This window comes from Ovis canadensis, chromosome 3 (genome assembly GCF_042477335.2).
Source record: "Ovis canadensis isolate MfBH-ARS-UI-01 breed Bighorn chromosome 3, ARS-UI_OviCan_v2, whole genome shotgun sequence".
NCBI classification, from domain to species: Eukaryota; Metazoa; Chordata; class Mammalia; order Artiodactyla; family Bovidae; genus Ovis; species Ovis canadensis.
The window spans coordinates 146,330,372-146,357,960 of record NC_091247.1 but is presented as its reverse complement, the minus strand read 5'-3'; the positions used below and the strand labels follow the sequence as shown (position 1 = coordinate 146,357,960).

At 33.2% G+C, this 27,589-nt stretch overlaps 1 protein-coding gene across 1 annotated transcript in view; it reads left to right on the top strand.

Moving 5' to 3' along the window:
* Positions 1–27,589, top strand: part of ARID2 (AT-rich interaction domain 2) — a 207,613-nt gene that overhangs the window by 119,797 nt on the left and 60,227 nt on the right. The window contains exons 5-14 of the mRNA XM_069584502.1: positions 1,298–1,516; positions 4,922–4,989; positions 15,958–16,024; positions 16,117–16,367; positions 16,692–16,788; positions 16,885–17,094; positions 17,881–18,048; positions 24,318–24,399; positions 26,279–26,413; positions 27,384–27,580. Of these exons, the coding sequence (XP_069440603.1) occupies positions 1,298–1,516; positions 4,922–4,989; positions 15,958–16,024; positions 16,117–16,367; positions 16,692–16,788; positions 16,885–17,094; positions 17,881–18,048; positions 24,318–24,399; positions 26,279–26,413; positions 27,384–27,580 (1,494 nt within the window). The remainder of the gene's footprint in view (positions 1–1,297; positions 1,517–4,921; positions 4,990–15,957; positions 16,025–16,116; positions 16,368–16,691; positions 16,789–16,884; positions 17,095–17,880; positions 18,049–24,317; positions 24,400–26,278; positions 26,414–27,383; positions 27,581–27,589) is intronic.

Genomic DNA, 27,589 nt, shown 5'->3' with positions numbered 1-27,589 from the left:
TCTGTAATCCTATCTTCCCTATCTTCAAAGTTTTAAAAATGTTTCAATTCTCCTACAAAAATTTTAGTTAGGAGAAGATTTGTTAGAACACGAAAGTTTGAACTGTAAAGGTAAAAATTTATAAATCAGACTTCATCAAAATTAAACCTTCTGCTCTTTGAAGAAATTGTTGAGAAAATGAAGAGGGAAACCACTCACAATCTGGAAGAAAATATTTACAAAATAAATATTAGATAAGTGGCTAATGTTCAGAATATTTTAAACTGACAGTACCAAGTGCTGACAAGGATGTGCACAAGCACCAAGAACTTTCATGCATCACTGATGGAAAGACAAGATATTACAGCTACTTTGGAAAACTTTTACAGTTTCTTACAAAGTTAAACATACATTTTGTATGACTGAGCAATCCAAGAGATGTGAAGAAGTATGTCTGCACTAAGTCCTGTATGTGAATGTTATTAGCAGCTGTATTCAGAAGTGCTAAAAACTGGAAACAGTCCAGATGTTCTTCAGCTAGGGAGTGGATAAACAAATTGTATTATAGCCATAATATAACAATAAAGACATACAACCCATAGCAATAAAAAAGCAATTACTGATACATACATTAAAATGTGTATCAACCTCAACATCATTTTGCTAAATGAAAATAAATCAGACACAAAAATATAAGTATTGTGTGATTCTGTTTATTTGGCATTTTGAAATAAAGTAGATCAATGGTTGTTTATGGATAAAGGGGGACAGATCAACTACTAAGGAGCATAAAGAAGCTTCTTTAGGATGATAGAAATACTCCCTTATCTCCATTGCAGTTGTGGTTAAAAGACTTTCAGAACTCCTAGAACTGTAGAACTGAAAGCATGAACTTTACATTTTAGTTAAATGTCAAAAAAATCTTACCTGAAAAAGTAGTAATCCTCCCAAAACTGGGTAAAGAAGGTAGGCAATGTGTTTTGAAACATGATGTTGTTAAAAATTTCAAAGGAACCAGGCTTTCTGGCTTATAGTACTTAAAAAATCAGAAAAAATTCCTTGAAATGCAAGAATAAATAAAATAATGATACAATAGTTTGCCAGTGATATCAAAGAGAATATATATATTTCTTGTATTTTAATACTTTTTGAGGAGTGTAATTTTCACGAGTTCAAAAATTGGACTCTAAACTTCTACTCGGTTTATATTTTATGAAAGAAAGCAAACTTCTATCTTGTATTTAGAAGATATTAACCAAAAATGATTTCTAGTCCTTGATATACTTATAATAGTGTTGTTGTTTTTTGTCTTTGTTAGATTATCTCCGTCAAAGTTATGGGCTATCTATGGACTTCAATTCGCCAAATGATTATAATAAACTGGTGCTTTCACTATTGTCTGGACTCCCAAATGAAGTGGACTTTGCTATTAATGTATGCACTCTCCTGTCAAACGAAAGCAAACATGTCATGCAACTTGAAAAAGACCCTAAAATCATCACATTATTACTTGCTAATGCCGGGGTGTTTGACGACAGTAAGTTTTAGGCTTAATGTATTATATAATCATTCTATTAAACGTGTTTAGATTTTTTTGAAAGGTTTTTAAGGAAAAAAGTATTTTCATTAGTCAATATAATAGCATTCTTAATTTGCTTTTATTATATTAAATGTATCATTTAAAATAATGTCTGGATTTTTTTAACCTTATATATTTGAATAATTAGATATTTAACCTCATTAGAGCTTTCAAAATTAAAATGCTACATTTTTCTTAGAGTAAATGTGGGTTTGTTGATTTGAGATTGTTTGATACAAACTTCTGATAGAGAAAACTAGACCTGTAAGAAATTATTTTCTGATGTCTATTTCTGCAGGTGTATAGTTAAAATTTTTAACTAAATAATTTAGGTCAATGCACTTGAAAATTTGATGCATAATAATCAAAATAAGGATTATCAAATATTTCATAGTTTTACTTGTAGGATTTTCTAGTTGTAGGTTTTTATGGATCAGGTTCTTTGTTTTCTGTGAAGTTATCTCAAATCTGGATTACTCTTCAGACCAAATTGCACAATTCTATAATTGTAGTTTAATAGGACTTTAAAAAATAGGTTTTGAAACTTTTTCCTGCTCATAATTTCTCCTTTTAAAATACCTATGTCAGTTGAATGTTATTGATAGAAAGTTTCTTCTTGCTTCTCAATCTTCCTTCTACCCCAACACCCCTGAAACTTCTTTTGCCAGAAGTTTATTCCATTAATAGATTAGGGTATTGATACATTTTGCAATTATTTTATCATATAGGAAATTATATAGAATAGTCTGAGAATTTCTTGTAATATTTCATAGGTATATGAGTATTTTTGGTTTTGTCTTTAAATAGCAGCATGTTTGCAAATGAGTTCATTTTTCTGTAGTTTTCAAGCATGCTTTTATTTGGGATTATCTAAATAGGATTCCCTTTTTCTTGTTGTTGTTGTTGGCTGTGTCACGCAGGTTTATGGGTTCTCAGTTCTCCAACCAGGGCTTGAACCCAGGCCCCTCAGCAGTGAGAACAGAGTCCTAACCACTGGACTGCCAGGGAATTCCCTAAGTAGGATTCCTTAAAATCTGACATTATTTATTTTATATGAAGACATTTTGAAATTAAACTGTTGAAATTAGCTTCTTAAGCTTCTGAAACTATTTTTTATAACATGGAGGAGGAACAAAGATCAGCACTTAATCAGCTTGTATTGTAACTGTGAAGATCTAACTTTCGTGAATTTCCACCTCACTTGTATGTTCTTTGCTTCCTAATATTTCATCTTGATCTTTTAAAGACATTTTTCAGCATTTAATACAGAATGGAGTTTAAAATTGGTTCATTTTTAGAAATCTTAAAATGAAGTCTTTAAAAAGAATAAATATTCTCAGACCATAATAATTTTGGTGAATTCTTACCATTTAATCATTAGATAAGGACTTCGTTTGTATATATATGATAAACTGAGTTTACCAGTTTTAATGCATGGAAGTGTGACATTCTTTATCACTTTTTTAAATCTCAGACTAAATTATTATGTAGCATAGCAATCATTAATAATTAATATTAGCAAATGCTATTTGAGGAATGCTTCTTTTATTTCAGTAGTCAGAATTTAGAGTTCCAGAGTATATAGGGACTTTATGAAGACCATACACTATTAAAACAGTGGTCTTACATTATGAAAATATTAAGGGTATGTATGATTATATATATATTTCATTAGGCTCTTGAGAGGTTTTGAATTTTTTTAGGCATAGAATTTTAATTGAGAGAAAATATAAATACCATTTCTTTTGAATGTGTGGGGTGTTTTTACATGATATTTGTTTGAAGAAGTATAATAAAAATTCCATGTGACAAAAATTTAATTTTTTCATCTTATATTTGCATTCAGTATTCTTTTCCCATGGAATTTTTCTTCGTAAGGTTTTCTTCAGGACAAATAAAATCTTGTCTTTCTTTAGAAGTGTATGGACTTTATTTTTCTGATTTAGCTGCTATGTATGTATACATTTGATGAAACTCTTCTTTAGGTCACTATAGTTAAATTTATTTATCAAAAACTTCATATCTACCCTTTATATTATGTTCTCATGATTCAAATATCATTATAATGTTAAACTGTTTCCATTCCTCACCCTTTTTAATATTTTTTTAATGAAAAGTCTTATTCTTACCTAAATACTTTACAAATTTTATTTCAACTCAATAGTAAGTAAATATTACTTGGCTTCCCTGGTGGCTCAGATGGTAGACAATCTGCCTGTAATGCAGGAGACCCGGTTTCAATCCCTGGGTCGGGAAGATCCCCTGGAGAAGGGAATGGCAACCCACTCCAGTATTCTTGCTTGGAGAATTCCATGGACAGTGGAACCTGTCAGGCTACAGTCCATGGGGTCTCAGTAAGTAGGACATGACTGAGTGACTAACACACACAATATTAAGTAAATATTACATCTGTAATTAAAGGTGTGATAAGACTACAAACATTCAGTAAATCTTTTACAACAGAAAATACATCCATATGTTATCCTTGTTATTAACACATCCATTAAGAAGGCTTACTTTTATTTTTTTGAAGAATCAAATTCATAAAGCTAGTTTTTCTGTTAACATTTGCCTCTGTGTAGTTTTCTTCTTCATTTGAAAACCAGTAGCTTTCATTATAGAATATAGATAATTATAGATAGTTGATGTAAGTACTTACCTGATTTTTAAAGGGTGATGCCTATTGTGTCACAGTTTAGAAATTTGTATTATATGACTTTACTGTTTAGTCCCATCGCTGACAAAGTGAGTTAGCAACATAGAGATGAAAAAAACAGGTATAACATGTATCTGTATACATCAACCTTTGTTGTGAGAGGCGGGGGTAGTGTGTTATTAAGAAGAAGCTTTTGAAAATAGATGGTTTGAATTTCCTTCTGAAACGTCTTTATCAAGAAATATAAGTCAGCTATATGGCTTAGAATGTTTTCTAAAGATATATTCCTAAAGAATGCCTTGCCCATTAATATTTCAAATGTAAATTATATAATTATCTTTGAAATGAATGAATATTTAAGATTATAAAAGTTTGGGAACCTAATAGTAATAGCATCAGTTTGACTTTTTAATATTTTTTCTTCTACAAATCATAACTAATGCAGAATAATTATTATTGTCTGTGTAACTATTATGAAAGCCAGTTGTGTGTTTTTAGAGTATGACAAAAACTTTCTTTAAATTCTATAATTTAAAAAACTGTATTTCAAGAAAAATTATAATGACTTTCTATCATTTATTATGAAGCAATTTTTAATGAACAAGGTATCTTAAGGTGTATTTTTACTGTTTTTCCAAACCTATCTATTCAGGAACTAAGGGAAAGAAGTAATTTCATATTACTGAATATGCTATTTGTTCTTTTAGCTTTAGGATCCTTTTCTACTGTATTTGGAGAGGAATGGAAGGAGAAGACTGATAGAGATTTTGTTAAGGTAATTCATATAAATTAAAATATTGAAACGTTGCTTTGTATGTAGCCAAGGGCCAAAGGTCAGTTACTTATTTTATATAAGAACTGTGATTAAGCTGAGTAAAAAATATTTTAGAATAGGTAATAAACAAATGAAGTTTTCATTTTATCATATATTGATTTCTGAGAATGATAAATCTGTAACAAGCAATAAATCTGAGGATACTCAGACTAAGTAGCAGTTTGGGTAATTTCCTTAAGATTATTTTTCAGTTTACTTAATCATTCTTCAGCTGTGTAATATGCCACTTGATTTTTTTTGTTAAGTTTAATTATAGTGACTATGTTTTAATTTCTAGAAATTCTCAAATCTGTATATATACAAACACATACTTGATAGTGCTAATATCTAAGCCTCCTGTGACTCTGATTCTACTAACTCTGGTTCATGGTGAATTATTCCTTTGTGTTTTTTTAACGTTGCTTTATAAATTTCAGCAGACTGATTTATGTAGGATTTTTGTACAGATTGGCTGGAAAGTATTTTTTCCTTTCTCTGTTGCTTTTGCCAGTCACTTGAAATACTGATCAGAATGACTTTATATTAATTTTTTTATTGGAGATTTTTCTGATTACTCTGATAGTAAAAACAAAGTCATGGGAATTGTGAAGCAGGCTAGTGGTGAAATACATTATGGATTGTTTTCAACTCAAACCTCAAGACAGTCCCTTTTGTCTCCCTTTCTTTGAGGGTATTAAACCTTCAAATTTCTCACCATGATATAGACTTGCCTTTTTTAATTCCCAACTTAACAAGCTAACCCAGAGTTCTGTATTACCCCATCACCTCTTGATTGAAGTTAGGCAGATAATTTCTTTAACTCTAGAAAACTGGTCAATAAACATGCACAAAAAAAGTATATTAAAGTAACACATGCAATCACAATGAGGAATAGAGTTGTCAGTATAATCACTAATCACATGAGATCAAGAAGACACAAATATGTTGAAGATGAACAGATGATTACATGTGTTATATATTTTCATTAATTTCTAGTATTTTATTCTACATACTGTATTCTTTTGGTTTAATTCTCTTTACTTTTTCTAATTTCTTGAGCTGGTGCTTGAAGTTACTGATTTTTGTTTCTATTTTTTCTAATATATATGTTTAAATTCATAAAGTTCCATCCCAGCACACTTTAACTTTGTACTTCCAATATTGATAATTTCATATCATTATTATAACTCATTTTAAAATGTCTTCTAATGTCCATTATGTTTTTCTCTTTAAGAAAATGGATTATTTAGATGGGAATTTTCTCAATTTCCAAAAACATATGAAAAACTTCCTAATTTCCTTTTTTTTTACTAATATCTAACTGAATTTCAGTATGTTTAGAGAGACTGTTCTGCTTAGTTTTTAATCTTTGAAATGTTTTCACCCATTACTTTGTAGCTTAGCATTGATCATTGTACTTTGCAGATTAATTTTTATACTTTGAAGGTTTGTGGCAACCCTGTGTTGAATAAGTTTATCAATGCCATTTTTTTCCAACAACATATGTTCATTTCATGTGTCTGTGCCCATTTTGTTAATTCTCTCATTATTTCAAGCTTTTTAATTATTTTTTTCTTATTGGCTTTGCTAAAAGGTTCATTTTGGTTTTTTTTCTGTACAATGGCCTTTGTAGTGCTTAGTTGTCTTTAACTTTATTTGAAACAATTTTGGTAGATTGTGCTGTGACAGCTGTCACATTGGCATGGATTAAAAAAAGCTTAACAAAACTGGTGAATTTTTGTATAGCCATTTTAATATTGAAGATGGAAGAGAAAACCAACATTTTTGGCATATGATGCTTTATTATGTCAAGAAAGGTAAAAATGCAACAGAAACACAAAAAAAGATTTGTGCAATGTATGGAGAAGGTGCTATGACTAACTGAACATGTTAGAAGTGGTTCATGAAGTTTTCTGCTTCAGATTTCTCACTGGGTGATGCTCCTCAGTTGGGTGAACCATTTGAAGTTGATAGCGATCAAATCAAGACATTAATTGAGAACAGTCAGTGTTATGCGGCTGCTGCTGCTAAGTCACTTCAGTTGTGTCCGACTCTGTGCGACCCCATAGATGGCAGCCCACCAGGGTCCCCCGTCCCTGGGATTCTCCAGGGAAGAACACTGGAGTGGGTTGTCTCCAATGCATGAAAGTGAAAAGTGAAAGTGAAGTCATTCAGTTGTGTCCGACTCTTAGCGATCCCATAGATGGCAGCCCACCAGGCTCCTCCGTCCATGGGATTTTCCAGGCAAGAGTACTGGAGTGGGTTGCCATTGCCTTGTCCGAGTCAGTGTTATACCATGCAGGAAATAGCCAACATATTCAAAAGATCTAAATCAAGCCTTTAAAGTCATTTGTACCAGCTTGGTTATTTTCATTAGTTAAGCAAATGAAATCTTCTTGACCATATTTCTGGATGTGATTCTCTGCTTAAACATAATGAAAACATTCCATTTTTAAAGCACATTGTGACAGGTGATGAAAAGTGAATACGGCAAAATAATGTGGAACAGAAGAGAATGTGGGGCAAAGCAAAATGAACCACCGCCAACCACATGGAAGACTGGTCTTCATCCAGAGAAGGTGATGTTGTCTATATGCTGAGATTGGAAGGGAGACCTCTATTACCGGTTCCTTCTGGAAAACCAAACTATTAATTCCAACAAGTACTACTCAATTAGACCAACAGAAAGCAGCACTTAACAAAAAGTGTCCAGATTAACCAACAGAAAACACATAATCTTCCATCTGGATAATGCAAGAACATGTGTTTCTTTGATGACAAGGCAAAAACTGTGATAGCTGGGCTAGGATATTAATTCATCTGCCATATTCATCAGACATTGCACCTTTGGATTTCCAGTTATTTCCGTCTTTACAGATTCCCTTAATGGAAAAAATTTCTCCAATGGGAAAAGTTTCCTCGAAGACTATAAATGGCACCTGGAACAGTTCTTTGCTCAAAAAAGAGAACGTTTTCAGACGATGCAATTACCTGAAAAGTGACAGAATTTAGTAGAACAAAATGGTAAATACGTTGTTCAATAAAGTTCGTGGTAAAAATGAAAAGTATGTCTTTTATTTTTACTTAAAAACTGAAGAGACTTTTTGGCCAATCCACTATTCTAGTAGTTTTGGTAATGTATGATCTTTGATTTTGCTACTATGACTTACTGAAGGTTCAGATGATGGTTAGCCTTTTGTGTTTTAGCATTATTTCCTAATCAAAGGAGATCCAACCAGTCCATCCTAAAGGAAATCAGTCCTGAATGTTCTTTGGAAGGACTGATGCTGAAGCTGAAACTCCCAATTCTTTGGCCACCTGATGCGAAGAGCTGACTCACTGGAAAAGACCCTGATGCTGGGAAAGATCGAAGGCGGGAGGAGAAGGGGCCGAGAGGATGAGATGGTTGGATGGCATCCCCGACTCGATGGACCTGAGTTTGGGTAGACTCTGGGAGTTGGTGATGGACAGGGAGGCCTGGCAAGCTGCAGTCCATGAGGTTGCAAAGAGTCGGACACAACTGAGCGACTGAACTGACTGGCACTTTTTTTGAGCATAATGCTATTGCACACTTAATAGACTATAGTAGAGTATAAACATAAATACAGGCACTGGGAAACCAAAATGTTTGTTTGGGTTGACTCACTTTATTTTGATATTTAGTTTATTGTGGTGGTCTGAAACTGAACCTGCAATATCTTCAAGGTATGACCTGTATTCTGAAGTAGGTGTAAGTGTCTACCTAAGTCTCTTAAGCCAATACAGTTAATCATTAAAAAAAAAATTTTTTTTTATTGGAGTGTAGTTGATTTACAGTGTTGTGTTAGTTTCAGGTGAATAGTTGAGTGAATCATTTTTATGTATACATGTATCCATTCTTTTTTACATTCTTTTCTCATAGATTATTACAGAAGATTGAGTAGAATTCTCTTTGCTTTTCAGTAGGTCCTTATTAATTATATATTTCATCAAAATACATAAAAATAATAGTGTGTGTATATGTTAATCCCAGTCTCCTAATTTATCCCCTCCACCCTGCTTGCAACTTTGGTAGTCATAAGTTTGTTTTCTGCATTTGTGACTCTCTTTCTGTTTTGTAAATATGTTCGCTTGCACCATTTTTTTAAAGATACCACATATAAGCAATATCATATGATATGTCTTTGTCTGACTTACTTCACTTAGTATGATAATCTCTAGGTCCAACTATGTTGCTGCAAATGACATTTCATTCTTCATGGCTCAGTAAATATCCCATTGTGTGTGTGTGTGTGTATGTATATATATATATATATATATATATATATATACACACCATATATTTATGCATTCCTCTGTCAACGGACATTTATGTTGCTTCCATGCCTTTGCTATTGTAAATGCTGCTCCAGTGAACATTGGGGTACACGTATCTTTTTGAATTATGGCAACAGCATCGGATATTTATATTTCCAGGGCAATACTATCTGTTTCATCTGTTTATTTCTTCGTTTATGAAGATAAATATGTTAAAAGCACCCAGTTTGATTGTGGAAAATTCTTAAAGAGATAGTAGTACCAGACCACCTTACCTGTCTGCTGAAAAACCTATATGCAGGTCAGGAAGCAACAGTTAGAACCGGATGTAGAACAGTTGACTGTTTCAAATCAAAACTGTTGAACTAGTAGGGCAAGGTTCATGGATGTATGAACCTTGGGAATGGAATATTACAAGGCTGTATATCATCATCCTGCTTACTTAACTTATATGCAGAGTACGTCATGTGAAATTCCAGGTTGAATGAATCACAAGCTGGAATCAAGATTGCTGGGAGAAATAACAACAACATCAAATATATAGATGATACCACTCTAATGGCAGAAAGTAAAGAGAAATTAAAGAGCCTCTTGATGAAGATGAAAGAGGAGAATGAAAAAGCTGGCTTAAAATTCAGCATTCAAAAAATGAAGATCATAGCATCCAATCCTATCACTTCATGGCAAATAGAAGGGGAAGAAACTGGAGGCAGTGTCAGATTTTATTTTCTTGGGTTCCAAAATCACTGCAGATGGTGACTGCAGCTGTGAAATTAAAAGATGCTTACTTCTTGGAAGAAAAGCTATGACAAACCTACACAGTATATTAAAAACCAAAGACATTACTTTGCTTACTGAGAAGGGTCATACAGTCAAGGCCATGATTTTTCCAGTAGTCATGTACAGATGTGAGAATTGGACCATAATGAAGGCTGAGTGCCACAAAATTGATGCTTTCAAATTGTGGTGCTGAGGAAGACTCTTGAGAGTCCTGTGGACAGCAAGGAGATGAAGCCAGTCAATCCTAAAGGAAATCAACCCTGAATATTCATTGGAACGGCTGATGTTGAAACTGAAGCTCCAGTTCTGTGGCCACTTGATGTGCAGAGGCCATTCATTGGAAAAGACCCTGATATTGGGAAAATTGACGGCAAGAGGAGAAGGGGTGGAAGAGGGTGAGATGATTAGTTAGCATCACTGACTTAATGGACATGAGTTTGAGCAAACTTCAGGAGATGGTGAAGAACAGTGAGGCCTCACGTGCTGCAGTCCATGGTGTCGCAAAGAGTCAAACATGACCTAGCGACTGAACAACCTCTTTTTGATTATGGCAACGCAATCATGATACTTGTATTTCCACACCAATACTGACTGTTTCACCTGTTTATTTCTTCATTTATGAAGAGAAATGTGTTAAAAGCACCCGTTTTGGCTGAGGATGTATTTCTTTATCCTTATAGTTCTATAAAGATAGTATTTTCACATTTTGAGAACACGTTATTTAGTGCACACTAGCTGTTACGTCCTTCTGGTTAATTGGACATATAAATTAATGGTTAATTGGACACATTTTTACAGTTAAGTCTCCTTTTTCCTTTTTTTCCCTTTCTTTTTTGGTCTGATGTTGTTGTTCAGTCCTCAAGTCATGTCTGACTGTCTGCGACTCCATGAAGTGCAGCACGCCAGGGTTCCCTGTCTTTCACTATCTCCTTGAGTTTGCTCAGACTCATGTCCATTGAGTCAGTGATGCCACCCAACCATCTTCTCCTCTGTCACCCCTTTATCCTCTTGCTCTCAATCTTTCCCAGCATCAGAATCTTTTCCAGTGAATTGGCTGTTCATATCAGGTGGCCAAAATATTGGAGGTTCAGCTTTAGCATCAAATATTAATATAACTATATATATTTGTGTGTGTGAGTATGTGTGTATCAGCTTCCTTTTGGTTGATATTTATATGTTCTTATTTTATATTCGACCTCTTTTATCTTTATATTTTAGATCAGTTTCTTGGTAAATAACATATATTTGGGTTTTTTCTTTTTTTGGCTTCCCTGGTGGCTAAGACAGTAAATATCTGCCTTCAGTATGGGAGACCTGGGTTTGATCCCTGGGTCGGGAAGATTCCCCGGTGAAGGGAATGACTACCCACTCCAGTATTCTTGCCTGGAGAATTCCATGGACAGAGGAGCCTGGCAGGCTACAGTCCATGTGGGTCACAAAGAGTCGGGTACAACTGAGTAACTGACACTTCCACTGGACCTTTTACCTCTTAGTTGGGAAAAATTTGATTTTAAATTAGTGTACTTATTGCATCTACTTTAAGTATAATTTTGATACATAATTATGTTTAAATTTACCATGTTCTGAATAGGTTTCTAATGTCTTATTTGGTTTTCTTTTCTGTCCTCCTTTCTTACTTTTTTTGAATTGATTGGACTGAGTATTGTTTATTTTTAACTATTGTGCCCATTTAGATTTTATATACACTTATTCTGTTTTCTTGTTGATCATATGAGCGATATTTTAACCCTTACTAATTTTAGTGACTAATAGTAACAACAATTTAATAAATTAGTACTTACCTCATTTTTTATTTATATACAAGTTTTGTTGTGCATTGTTGCTTTTTCAGGTTTCTTAAATAGAATCTTAGACCATTGATTTTAGATTATTTATCTTGTCTTGTATCAGTATACAAAGCTATCAATTCCCTCTATAAACAACTTTAAATATTTTCCCACAATTTTATGTTGTCATTATCATTTAGTTTATAGTATTTATTTCCCTTGTGATTTCGTCTTTGACTCATGAGTTATATAGAAATGTTTTATTTCTGTTTTCAGACTACCTTTTATTATTATCATTTACTGTCATTATTATTACTGCTTTTTAACTGCATTCCACTTTGTCAGAGAACATCCCATATAATTTCATTCTTTTTTAATCAAGACTTGTTTTATAGTTCAGCCTATAGTCTTTCTGGTGAATGTTTTATGCATACTTGAATGGAATGTTTTTTGGATGTAATATTTGTTGATAACAAATAAAGAGTGTTGACAGTGTTCAATATTTCTGTATCATTGCTGTTTTTCTATATAATTGTTCTATGATTTCTTGAGAGTTGAGTGTTGAAATCATCAACTATTTGTATGCCCTGTCAGTGTTTGTATCTCCTATTGGTTCTGTCAGTTTTTGCTTCATGTATTTTGAACTCTAATTATTAGTGGCATGTACATTTAGGATTATTGTTTTTGCTTGGGTTTATTTAACTTCTTTTTTTCATGAAATTTGGAATGTTTTTGCAATTATTTGTTCAATTTTTTTTTATTTCTCCTCCTCCCTTTTAGGAACTGTTCTACAAGCCACTGTGGCTCTGTTCTGTATACTTCATTGTGGATAGTTTCTATTATGTTTTTATTTTCTGTTTTCTAATTAAGCCCATCTAATCATATTTTTTTATTTCAGATATTCTTTTTCAGCAAAATTCCATTTGACTTTTTTATATTGTCCCATATTTCCCTTAATTATGTTCATATTTTCCTTTAAATTGGTGAACATATTTAATAATAGTTGTTCAAAAGTTTTTATCTTCTAGTTTTATTATTTTGGGGGGCTTCCCTGGTGGCTCAGAGATTAAAACGTCTGCCTGCAATGCGGGAGACCTGGGTTTGACCCCTGAGTCCGGAAGATCCCCTGGAGAAGGAAATGGCAACCCACTCCAGTATCCTTGCCTAGAGAATCCCATGGACAGAGGAGCCTGGTGGGCTACAGACCATGGGCTCGCCAAGAGTCGGACACACCTTTGAGGGACTTCACTTTCTTTATTATTTTTATTATTTCTGGGTCTTTTTTTGTTGAAACCTGTTTGCCTTAGTTATGTGTCATGTTTCCTACTTCCTTTGTATGTGTGCTCAGTTGTTCAGTCATGTCTGACTCTTTGTAACCCCACTGACTGTAGCCTGCCAGGCTCCTCTGGCAGACTCCTCTGGAATTTTCTAGGCAAGAATACAGGGTTTCCATTTTCCACTCTAGCTGATCTTCTCAACAAAGGGAGCAAACCTGCATCTCTTACGTTTCCTACACTAGCATGCAGATTCTTTACCACTCAACACCTGGGAAGCCCATACTTCTTTGTACATATAGTAATTTTTCAATTAGATATAGATATTGGAATATTACATTGTTTAGTGTCTAGTATTTGGTGTCTTTCACAAATGTTGAAAATTGTTCTGGTATACTTTTAATTAATATGTAGGTATTTGTTACGACAAATACAGGACTTGTTCAATTGTTAAGTCATGTCCGACTTTGTGACCCCATGAACTCCAGCATAACTGGCTTCCCTGTCTTTCACTGTCTCCCAGAATTTGCTCAAACTCATATGTGTGTGTGTGGGTGTGTGTGTATACACACATATATGTATGTATATGAGGGAGCAGAGGGAGAGAGAATTTATCTTCTCAGTTTAGTAATTGCTATGATCTTTTGGGTTTATCATCTCTGTTCCATTGTGTAGAAAGAGTGTCTTTGTAAATGTATGGGGCGGTCATTGGGCTCACCTCATTTGCCTACCATATTTCAGTGATTTCAGTTTTGCGTTGCTTTCTTGTCCAGTTTCTTTTAAACACTTGTTTTACACATATTGGTTTATGATGGGATGACTACTGCAGTACCATTATGACCCGAACAAAATTTTCTTCCAAGCATTTTTCATAGATTTTAATATTATGTATATTTTTACCCATAAGACTTTTAAAAGTATTTTATTTATCAGCATTTATTTTGATTCAAATCACGTCTGCCTTTTCATACATTTTTTTTCTCCAGTGCGGGTTTACAGATGGCGTTTTTCTGTTTTCATTTGTCAGAAAATGTCTTTATTTCAGCTTTTATGTTGAAGAGCAGTTTCACTGTGTAAAGTTTCTATAATGCTTTGCCAAATGTTTACTTCCATGACTTTGAAAATATCCCACTGTCTTCTGGCTTCCATGATTTCTTTTAGAAAGTTTCCTGTAATTTCAGTTGTCTTTAGTTGTCTTTTTCAAGGTTATCTGTCCCTTTTTCCTCATTTGCATTTAAGATTTTTCTTCATCATTGCTTTTCATGAATTTGGTTATGATGCTTCTCCACATTTTATTTATCTTTTCTTAGAGTTTTGAGTGTTTCCTAAGTCTATGGCTTGACATCTTTCAATTGATTTAGAAAATCCCTTGGCCCTATCTTTTCAAATACTGTTTTTCCCATTCTTCCTATTTTCCACAGGAACTTCAATTAATTCTGTATTAGAACTTTTCACTGTATATGTCTTGAATGATTTTATTCTGTTCAGCCTTTTGTCTTTTCATGCTTCTAACTTGGTATTTTTCCTACCATCTCTTCCAGTCACTAATTCTTACCTGAGTTGAATGTAATCATTCATTAAATATGTCCATTCAGTTTTTGTTTTCAGTTCTAGAATTTCTGTCAATCTGTTTCTTAAAGTTTCTGCTTATATGCCAAACTTTAGTCTTATCTTTTGTTTGTTTGTTTTTTTTCCATGATCATTTAAAATTCCTCTCTGATGTCTCTATTATTTGAATTTCCTGTGGCCCTTTTTTCTTGGTTATTGAACACTGTCTTCTTCCTTTATGTGCCTAGTTCTTTTTTTTTATTGTTACCAAACATTTTTTTGTCTTGAGTTTTTTTGCATTGAGTCCTTTTTTTGCATTGAGTCCTTTTGTTTGTGGACTTTTTCTCAGGTTATGAATTCCTCGAACTGAAATAGTCATTTTGAAATACACATCAGAATGTTTAGAAATAAATAGTGAACCAATAGCCCATGTGCTTCTTTATTAGTACCAAAGTAATAAGATAATAGAGCTAAATGGCATAGAAAAGTTAAAACTAAAACTTATTTTGTATGAATTTATCAATATAAAGATGTTTGTTTCTTAGCCTGAAAAAGATTAAGCAATGGATTTTGACTTATTCCCTCTCTCGTAAGGATCAAAAAATAATTTGTAGATACGGAGTACTGAAACACAACCTAAGTATCTGGGTTACAAATCTGTAAACACAAATGCTCCACTACTTGCTTTTTTGTTTTCTTCTAGATACAGATTTACTCAGTAGCTAGCCAGTTATGTCTTAGGAATCTATAAATAGAAATCTGTTTCTGTGTGCAGTTTATTAATGGGATTAATAACTATCATAATTTTTGAGTACTAATGAGCATAAATACCATTTCTAGATATTTTCCATAGCTATGAAGTGATCTGAAAATATCTGTAATTCATATTGATGACAGTGTCAGAAGAATTTCTGTTACCACTGTGGTTTGTTTTCTAACATTCAGAGTTGAAGAAAATGTTGAGGAAATGCCAAAATTTAGTTACAGGTTAATGAACTTAAAGATGCCATTCTTTTTAGAGATGGGCTAATTTCTTTCACAGACTTTTTAGGATCTATGGGCCCCCGGCCAAAATGATATCTTTGAACTATAGAAATTCAAGTATTTGTGTTGAAGAGCTAAGTATATATAATATAATGATATCTACATGAACTGAAAATAGTAGAACTATTGTGTCTATTTTTAAAGTAATAGAATAGTTATTTCATATTGTCAGAATTAAGTGTAATAATTTCTCATTACAGTTTTGGAAAGACATTGTTGATGATAATGAAGTACGTGACCTCATATCTGACAGAAACAAGTCTCATGGTAAGTCAATGAGGAAGTATTTTTAAATAAATTTGAAATATCAATAATAGTACAATATCAATATAAGTAAATTATGTTTTCTTCTGTTGTAGAAGGTACATCAGGAGAATGGATTTGGGAATCTCTATTTCATCCACCTCGAAAGCTGGGCATTAATGATATTGAAGGACAACGGGTACTTCAGATTGCAGTGATTTTGCGAAATCTTTCCTTTGAGGAGGGCAATGTTAAGCTCTTGGCAGCTAATCGTACCTGTCTCCGTTTCCTATTACTTTCTGCACATAGTCATTTTATATCTCTAAGGCAATTAGGCCTTGACACATTAGGAAATATTGCAGCTGAGGTAAGCATGTGACAGAACCTTAAAACAGTTTTTATAGTTGGCAGAATATTTACTTTAAAACTTTAGGATGTGGGATTATTATATTTGCCATAATTATAGAATATTAAATGCTTACATATAGTTTTTGCCTAAAGTGGTATTACATAGTTGTGTGGAGAAAAATATTTGAAATGATGCTCCAGATTTATTGATGGCTATTTTCACAGTCATTACATTTTTAAAATTATACAATGTTCTCTTCATTTTTATTCAATTTGAAATATGTATTTGGATATAAATTGGATGAAGCCTCTTTCAACAGTAGTGTCCTTTCTTTTTTTTCAGCTTTTATTGGATCCTGTTGATTTCAAAACTACTCACCTGATGTTTCATACTGTTACAAAATGCCTAATGTCAAGGGATAGATTTTTAAAGATGAGGGGTAAGTGCTCACTTAAGTTTCTCACTGTCTAAAGTACATAAGCTTTGTATCATGTTTTAAAAGACAAATACATGTTTGTGTATGTATGCTTTTCAGGCATGGAAATTTTGGGAAATCTTTGCAAAGCAGAAGATAATGGTGTTTTGATTTGTGAATATGTTGATCAGGACTCATACAGAGAGATCATTTGTCATCTCACTTTACCTGATGTGCTGCTCGTAATCTCAACACTTGAGGTGCTATATATGCTCACAGAAATGGGAGATGTAGCTTGCACAAAAATTGCAAAAGTAGAAAAGAGCATAGGTAAGACTAAACCAAAAAAGAAAAATTAATTTTCTTTATTGAGGAAAAATACTTACTGGGCTGTAAAAAAAAAATCACAGTTGATGTTTGGGGTTTACTTTTTATTTTGAGGAATCATTACCCTTCCAGACATACTTGTGTTATTCTTTCTGCCTGTTTTAGATAATAAAAAAAACTTCTATCATAGAGCGACCAGGGTGCACGTGGCTATCAGTAGTGTTTATTTCTCCTCTTTATTTCTGTTACTATATATTGAGTTTGAAATCAACAAGATGTCTGTGTCTTACTCTCCAGGAAGTAGGCCTGTGTGTTTCAAGTAGTCAGTGCTGGTAGTGGTACTGTTAATGAACTCACCTTCTTAGTGAGTTGTCAGTTTTAAACACACTTACTAAAACATGTCACATTAGTGTTTTCATCAGTGATTCAAATTATTTATTTCCTTGGTATAAATACTAAAATCAGAGTTAAAGATTTGGCTTGAAAAGTATTGAGAAATAAAGATCTACTTTCCATATCAGTGGTTCCTAAATCTGGCTACACATCAAAGTCACTTGGGAATGCTTTTAAAAATGAAGATAATCTAACATCTACCCCAGAGTTTCCAAATCGGTTTTCAGAGATTGAGCCTAAAAATCTAGAATTAAAGATCCATGGATAATTCTGATGTATAGTGATTCATAAACTGGCATTTGAGAAGCAAGCGTTTTATGTAGCATATATTTTTCAGTGATGTCATTGTTTTACAAAATTATTGACTAACAACTGTTGATTTTTAATTTGTTTTAGACATGTTAGTGTGTCTGGTTTCTATGGATATTCAGATGTTTGGCCCAGATGCACTGGCTGCAGTAAAACTTGTCGAACATCCAAGTTCCAGTCATCAAGTTTTATCTGAAATTAGACCACAAGCTATAGAACAAGTCCAAACGCAGACCCATGTAGCATCTGCCCCAGGTTGGTGTCTTTGTATAATCTTTTGCAGTGTGATTATTGGTATGTAAGATTTAATACTAAGGATAAATTTAAATTGGCTTCCTATGTGGCACTAGTAGTAAAGAAGCTGCCTGCCAATGCAGGAGATGAAAGAGATGCGGGTTTGATCCCTGGGTTGGGAAGATCCCTTGGAGGAGGGCATGGCAACCTACTCTAGCATTCTTGTCTGGAGAATCCCACGGACAGAGGAACCTGGCAGGCTACGATCCATAGGGTAGCAAAAAGTCAGACACAGCTGAAGTGACTTAGCACACAGCACATAAATCTAATATGAAGTACAGGGAACTGATGTTTGACGATAGAGTTGGCCAAATGAGAATTGAGTATGTACATTAATTTCTTACATATTATACATTCCAGGAGCAGCAGGATCAAGGTGAGCACAGAAGAGGTATAGTATAATAAATAAATGAAGTTGTAAAGGATTTAGAGTAGTGTGCGGGATTAAATATTATTCACAGCTGTGAGAGCATTAAGTGCCCTACTGGGTTTGTGATTTTTGTCATTAGAAATTGATAGACCAGGAATAAGTTAATCATATATTACCTTATAGTTCTCTCAGGTGGTTATCAGAATACAAAACCATAATGCTTTTATTATTTTTAAATCTTGTAACAAATCCTTCAGAATCAGAGGTTATGATCAGACATGTGTGTGTCTTGTTCAGTTGCTAAGTTGTGTCCAACTCTTTGCAACCCCATGGACTATAGCCCGCCAGGCTTCTGTGTCCATGGGATTTCACAGGCAAGAATACTAGAGTGGGTTGCCATTTTCTTCTCCAGAGGATCTTCCTGAGCCAGGTATCAAGCCCCTGTCTTCTAAATTGGCAGGCAAGTTCTTTGCCACTGAGCCACCTGGGAAGCCTGTGTGCATGTATGCAAATGCTAATGCATGCACCCTTCCTAGCATTCCCTTGAGTCAATCGTATTTAATTCAAATATTTTTAACTAGAATTCAGACCTGTCCTTTAGTTCTTAGACTGCTTTCTCCTGGCTCATTATGAGTTATTATTTTATATTTTAGCACTCAGCCTTTTTGCGCTCCACTTTCATTTGTCCTAACAAAAACAAACCATCTTTCACCTCATCTTCTTTCTCACCATGGCAACCCACTCTGGTACTCTTGCCTGGAATATCCCATTGACAGAGAAGCCTGGTTGGCTACAGTCCATGGAGTCGCAAAGAGTCGGGTGGGACTGAGCAACTTCACTTTCACTTTTTTCACTTTCTCTCTCACCATTCCCAAGATAATTCTCTTTCCCCTTTTTTTTTTTTTTAATGGAGAATGCTCATTTTCTCAGTTGATCTTAACACTTTATAGTTATTCTGGGAGCTCGTGTGACATGAATGTCTACTTCTTACCCCTTCCCTTATAAACTTACTATCATTTAAATTCATTCTCCTTCTTTCCTTTGTCTCAGAAAGAGATGTTAACTATTTGTACTCTGAATACCAGTCTTTGCCAACTCCTTTTCTGTATCTTAAACTTTTTTTAATTGCTTCTTCAGCCTAGAAATACGTTCAGATCATTCTCAACCTTTCCCACTATCAAAACAAGAACCTCATTATCCTTAATCTTTAACTACTACATTCATTTAATCACCAAATCTGTTGAGTCATCCTAAATAATTTTTTGATTGCCCATACTGATAACTCAGTTTGGACCCTCCTCATCTCTCTTCAGCTATCTTGTTCTTCTCATCTCTCATTTAATCATGGTCCCTGTCTCTCTTCCTCTCTTCTACTGTAACCCATATTATCAAAATTATATACTCTATGCAAAGTATGTAATATGTATCACCTATTTATTTCCATTATGCCCCTCTGCCATATAATGGAGTTATATCATATGTCCGTTTAACTTAATAGAAGGCATGAAATAAATAGGTAATTCTGACTGCTAATTTTAGTGAGCTTTCACCCATAGGCAATAGATGTTAAAGTGCCCATATGTATTGGAGAATCGATGATAAGAATGTTAATAGTTTCTCAGCCTTGAAAAGGAAATGAAACCGTTCATATGCTAGTTAAGTGGGTAGTGGGCATATATTTTTTATCCTTAAAGGAGAAACTTTTAAATTAATTTAAAATATTAAGTTTAGGGAGGGGGGTTCATGTTTGGGAATGCATGTAAGAATTAAAGATTTTAAAATTTAAAAAATAAAAAACTAAAAATAAGTAAAAAAAAAATAAATAAAATAAAATAAAATATTAAGTTTATGAGGGCCATTGGGAAACTGTTCAACAGAGTGAAACCAATAAATTATCAGTGATATGCTGATAATAATAGGTCATTTGAAGAATATTCAGAGGTAATTTTCATGAAAACTCCTTTTGCCTTATTGCTGACCTGTGACCTTAACAAGTGAACCCACCCCCAAGCCTAAGAGTTGATCCTCATTGGCAAATGGAATAAAATTAAATATTGAGAGTTTCTTGTGTATATAGTGCCATTTGATATAAGTTTGAATAGGCCTCTAGGAACCTAAAAGAGTTCATTTTTATGCTGGTGAGTGCTTTTTTACTTGCTCATCATGAATGACAACTCTGAATTGTTTGATTAGTTACCACTTATAGTTTGGCTTTCCTCTCCATCATTTGTTTAATATGGTTTTCTAGTGGAATGGTTGTCTTTAAACTTTTAGCTCCCTTCCTCTCATCTATCTGCAAATACTATGTTTTTGTGATGTATTAAACTGATACTTACTTTTTATATCCTGTGGAATCTTGATACATAACATTATCCATTTAAAAAATAACACGTATTCTTAATATTAGAAATTTTATACTATCCATCTTTCTCGTTGAACTCAGATCCATCAGTACCTATATAGACATTTTAATTTTAAGGTTTTTCAATTTTGTTACATTATAAAGCTCTGTGTTAAAAATTTATTTTATTGTTACAAGGTTTAATAATAAACAGTCCATAAAACAATAGTAAATATATTACAAATTTTTATAAATAATTAAGTGAAAGAAGCAGTTATTGGAAGTGCATCTTGTAATGAGATGGACACGACTTTTTCTGCTAGTTTTCTGGAAAGTATTACTCTAGTGTGTTTCAGAGTATTTTTTTTCTTGCTAGAATTGCAATTAGTTTCAGCATTAATTTTATGTTTTTCCTTTTTATATATTTAAGTTCACATCATTAAATAGTTTATATCAATAAATAGTTGAGAGTAGAACTTAAAAGTATTATTTTTCAGAATTATTTAAAAATTATTAAAATTATATTTAATGATCTTCTGAAAAGTTGCGTTCTGCTTTGTTTTGTTGAAATCAAAGAATTTGTAATACTTGATTTATAAAATTATTTATTGCCTGGTTAGTGTAGATATTTATTTTTAAGTTTATTGAAAACATATCAAAAAATATTAATACGATATGAGTGTAAATTAAAGTTGCTACTCTTTCAGTTAGCTGCACCTTGTTTAACCTAATATATTCAGGTAGTGTTAGCACAGTGGTTCTGCAACTTGAGGGTGCATCAGAGTCACCCAGTGGGCTTTCATGCTGATTTCTTGGCTCTATACCCTGAGTTTCTGATTCAGGGGAATTGGAGAATTTTCATATCTAACAAGTTCCCATGAGATACTGATGCTTCAGGTCAGGGCACGATTACTTTGAGAACCATTGGGTTAAGAAAATTTATAGTAGTCTTCATTTCATGACCGCAGTGTTTTTTGATAAAATGCTTTTTGTCATGTGCACGAATACATTGTTGTCAGTCTTGGCACTGGAGATTTACCTCATTCAATTATGGAAAATGTCTGCCACATAACCTAACTGATAAAGTTAGTCTTTATTAATCAAGGGTATCTTGTCTCAATTTCTGTTATTTAGAAAAAAAACCCAACTTTATTTTTCCAAGAAAATATGTTGATTTATGTTCCCATGAAATCTTCCTTATTTCAGAATTCTAAGATAGTTAAACTTGCCATGAATTTGTCATGTGAATGAAATAAGATGCCGCTACCTTCAGTATTTCTTTAAAATATTCTGTGTGCTTTACTTACTCAAGATTCTAACTTAAAAAGTAATACACTCTTTGGTAGTAGTTGAGAGATGGAAGTGGAAAGGACATTAAGCAGAAATTGTCATCATTTTATATTAATAATATATCCAAATTGAGAATATGCCGAAGGACCAGAATACCCAATATTTAAGGCTGTACATTGCCCTCAACTAGAACATGTGAAACACTGGAATAGACCTGAATCCTTACCCTAATACCTTGGTTTAAACACGTTTTGTGGATACTAATGTTTCTACTCCTCCTGTTGGTATTCCAGAGGTATTTATACAATCATCATCATAACATTTATGTAGCGCTCTTTATGTGCCAGGCATTGTTTTAAGTGACTTACATATTAACTTCTGTAATCCTCATAACCATCAATGAGGTCAGTGTGCTGTTACTTTGCCCCATTTTATAGCCAGAGGGGTTAAGTAGCTTGCCCATGGTTACACAGCTGATGAGTGATGGAACTCTAGAGCCAGCCTATCTGGCTCCAGAGTCTTGCATTTAACCATATCTTAAAATGTTTAATAGAGTAAAGACTTTGTTCCCAAATGGTTAAAGAGCAGTCATCAAAGAGGAGGTCTTGCTTTCATGCACAGCAGTTTTAGGAGGGAATATATACAAAACTTTGAAAATCTGGAAATTGATTCCATCTAAAGTATAAGTGCCCTTTGTATTCTTTGGAATGTCTTCAGCTATCCTGAAGACAAGGATTCTCAGTTTGTAGCCACTTTCATACTAATTATATATTTCTAGTTTATAGTTTTAATTTAATTGTGGCTATATTATTTTTCCTTATGCATTGTTTATAAAGTTTCTCATAATTTCAACATAGTTTGTAATGTTTCCTGCAATTGTTTATTAGTTGATTCAGATTTCAGTCAGAGCAGGGTATATTCTTACAATATAATTGATCAAGAAAAGGGAAGTTTCTACATGTACTTAGGCCTTAGAAAGGTATTTTCTGTAACTGTCATCAAGTTAGGAGAAGAAAAAAGATAGGCTGAGGTTGCACAAGAAAAATACCTTTGACTCTAATTATGATGTTCTGTTAAGAAGCAGAATATCACAGTATGTCCTCTGAAATGTGACAGACCTGAATTCAAAGTCAGCACTCCTAAAAGAAAGCTTTCCAGCTATACTCAGCTCTGCTGTCTCCATCATGTGTTCTTTGTTAATCTCTGAGCTTTCATTTTTTTCATTTGCAAAATGGGGACAATTAAATTTAGAACTATATATGAGATTAAAACAAATCATGTAAATGTAAATGGTTTAATAGAGAGTAAGTATTTAAACGTGGCTGGCTGCTGTTAGCTGTATCCCAGTGTATCCCAGTCTGGGGTCTCACCAGACAAAGGTCAGGATTGCTTCAGATCATTCACAGATTGGACTGACTGTGGGGCTCTTCTAGTTCCAGTAATTTAGAAATTTATGTTTTGTTTGAGGGTTCTGAGAAGTTTTGCCAACATGTCACCTGAAAAAAAAAGAAGATACATTTTGTAGGTTTAAAAAGCATATATTATTAATAATGCTGATTCAATGGTGAAACAATATAATTTTTAATCTATAAGTATGTAAGATTCATATTTCATTATAAACTTACTGTAATATGATCACGTTTCTATTATCCCATGTTTTTCTTATTTTTATTAGTTCCAACATAGAAGTTGGCTATTTGTTCATTATATCTGGAAATTTTATATATGCCACTTACAGGGTTAGTATTTTAAATTCAAAAGTGAAATTATTTTTGATGCAATCTGCTTCTGTAACTAATCTGAGAAAGATGCTTGTTTACTGATACATTGTGATGTGTGTCCTCGGGCTAATTATTTTAATCAAGTTGAGTGTTAGTTTCTTTATGTATACCTACCTCACAGAAGAATTAAAAAGATATTAATAGTATCAAGTTAAAACTCAGTGACTGAAAATGGGAAAAACAGAGTTTATATTAGTGAAATAATCCTTATTATTTGAATGATTGTGAGATTAACAAAAAATAGTTCATATGAAGGATCTAAGACAGTGCCTGGTATAATCAATATGTGTTCCATTATAAGTTTCTTTCTCAAATTTCTATATTTTCAATATGTTTATAGACCTTTTTAAAAGGTATTCATTGTGAATATTAATTGGTTCCATATCCATGAACTAAATATGGCCTGTAGTTTTAAAAAATGATGTAGCTAATGTATTTTTTTCTTTAGCTTCCAGAGCAGTTGTAGCACAGCATGTTGCTCCACCTCCAGGAATAGTGGAAATAGATAGTGAGAAGTTTGCTTGTCAGTGGTAAGTGGTTTATTTCTATTAAGGCTTTATCCTTGGGAAGAATAAAGCAAATGAGAAAAGGAAATTATTTCAGCAGTCATCCAGAATGTTTTACTCTGTATTTCTTTCTAGTTAGAGTAGGATATCATTTATACAAGAAAGAACAGTATAAAATTGCTTCACCTGTATTTTGGAATAGTTTGAAAGTAAAGTATCAGAATCTTCAGAATTAAAATAGTCTTTGATTAAAATTTCATTAAATTACACCATTTCAAGTAAAATTTGTGTTAAAAAATTGTCATTGATTTTGTAGAAAATAAGGTTTGTCGTATTGTAGAATTTGTTTTTCTTAATATTTTATTAAAACAATTGGACTGACTTCTTAGAACCAGATTTTGCTATTAAATGTCCCTTCTTTATGACCAAAAGCAAAATTTCTTGTTCATTGCTAGTTAATTTTTTCTTTTTGTGAGTAGTAAGAGGTAACTAATCAAATGATAGAATAACCAGTATGTCTACATTGAAATATCAATTTTAAAATAATATTTTCTTGAGAAGACTGACTGGTCACATCTCAGCCACTTCCTGAAAAAAATAAATGTAGAATTGGTTAGATTTCATTTTTTTTTTTCATGGCTAATTGCCTCTACATTGCTTATGAATTTCAACGTAAATTCTTTAGAAGATTAACAGATTGAAATATAAGATCACTTTTTGGTGATGTATTACTTTAAAAAATTTCTTTCCCCTTTCTCCCATTCTCTAACACATTTCTCCCATTCCATGTTCCTGTCACTTTATGTTCCATATTTTTGGTGCTTTCATATCTGTGTTCCTATGACACTTTTCTCTACTTTTCTTAAATCAGGTTTATGGTAACATCTCTAATTTTTTGCTATTTCTTCATATTCTGTGTAGTTAAACCTGATGCTTTATACTTGATAGATCTTCCAATGATATTTGAAAATATTTGTCTTCTATATTGAAACCAAACAGGTTTTTGTTTCTGGTCAATTTGAAAACTCGATACTCAAAGTTTTGAAAGTTGGAAAAAATAAGTACTGCATCCACTGTAAAATGTGTGTGTGTTAGTTATAGACTTGGTCTTATAAATTCTTATTTCTGCCATTTCTAGGGAGGAGGAGAAGAGAAGCATTTTAAATTATTTTATCATAATTATCATTTGATTCAGTTAATAGGAAACAGCTGTAGGTTGGCCTGTCTTGTGTGTATATATATATAGTGAGTTCTAGAAAGAGTCCTTTATAGTGAACTAGCCCTCCAATCCTAACTTATAGCCGAAGTCACTTTATGACAAAGACAAACTGAAGTTTGAATTACCTTGTAATTAATTAGGAATAGAGTCTCTGAGGTGGGGAAGGGGAGTGTGCAGCATGAGAAGTATCATTGGTTTTAAGAGGTAGTTAAATGTTTTAGGAGAATTTTTTTCTGAAGAAATTTGATCCAAGAGCAACAAAAGTTTAGTTGTTTTTCCTTTATTTTTCACATCACCAATAACTCATAATTGGGAGCTTCTGTTATATTTTGATTATTACAAGACAGGAACCTGAGTATTCACTGAATAAAATTAATGTGTTGTAGAATATTTATTGCCAGCATACCATCTCTGCTGATGTATTCACATATATTTGTGAATATTGGTTTTTATATTTGTGGATAATGATTTTTTATACTAAAATAAGAATGATTAAGTAATCTCTTTTTATTTGATTTAGTCTGCCTAAAAACTAGCATATATTTTTGCAAATAGCATAAGATAGTGAAATTTGATCAATAAGATATGATTATTAATTTATAACACATTGCCTTCAAATGGTTAAGTATAGACTCTATAGTACATTGCATAATGCCATGTTTTGTTTTTTTTTTCCTCTTTTAGGCTCAGTGCTCATTTTGAAGTAAATCCAGATTGTTCTGTCTCTCGAGCAGAAATGTATTCTGAGTACCTATCAACTTGCAGTAAATTGGCTCGTGGTGGAATCCTAACATCAACTGGATTTTATAAATGTCTTAGGTAGGATTTATATTTCTTTACAGTTAATTTACATACCCCTGCTCTGTAGAGAACATAACAACTATCTGTGCTCTGTTTAGTTACTCGGTCATGTCCAACTCTTTGGGACCCTATGGACTGTAAGCCTGCCAGGCTCCTCTGTCCATGGGGATCCTCCAGGCAGGAATACTGGAGTGGGTTGCCATGCCCTCCTGCAGGGAATCTTCCCAACCCAGGGATTGAATCTAAGTCTTCTGCTTTACAGGTAGATTCTCTACTGTCTGAGCCACCAGGGAAGCCCAAGAATACTGGAGTGGGTAGACTATCCCTTCTCAAGGGGAACTTTTGACCCAGGTTTTGAACTGGGGTCTCTGGCATTGTAGGTGGATTCTTTACCAACTGAGCTACCCGGGAAGACATACCAACTATCTACCTAGTCTTGAATGTCTCCATTGCTTAAAGTTTTGTATGGTTAGATTGTAGTGTGGTAGAAGTTTAAATTCAAGGGAATTTTGATATCAAACATGGTGTTTCTGTTTAAACATTCTGAGGTTTATCAAAGAAAGAAAAGGAAGAAATTAAGTTTACGTTTTTCCTGCTATTTATATGTGTTAAAGACATAGTGTTTGCCCTTTTAAATCTTGAATAATAGTCTGTGACTGAGCTCTATCTTCAAACATCATGACTTTTTGTTATTTTGCAAAGTTCATAAAATAGGCATTGACTTGATGCAGCTTTTTTATTAATTACATATATAGTAGAATTGTTTTAACCCTACAATGTTAATAATAATGATTTTTGAAATTGGAGAATTGATCTTTTAATTAATATTTAATTCCTTGTTTCCCCTCCTTGTAGAATATATGATTCATACTGGTTCATATATTAGTAGCAGTGAATATACTGTTGCTGTTTGTGTAAACATTGTTAGAATTCAGTGTTTTTTGTTAATGTGCTAGTTATTAAAATTGAATGTGTGTGTACTTTACAGAACAGTCTTTCCAAATCATACAGTGAAGAGAGTGGAGGATTCCAGTAACAATGGGCAGGCGCATATTCATGTAGTAGGAGTAAAACGTAGGGCTATCCCACTTCCCATTCAGATGTACTATCAGCAGCAACCTGTTTCTACTCCCGTTGTTCGTGTTGATTCTGTACCTGATGTATCTCCAAGTCCTTCACCCGCAGGTATTAATT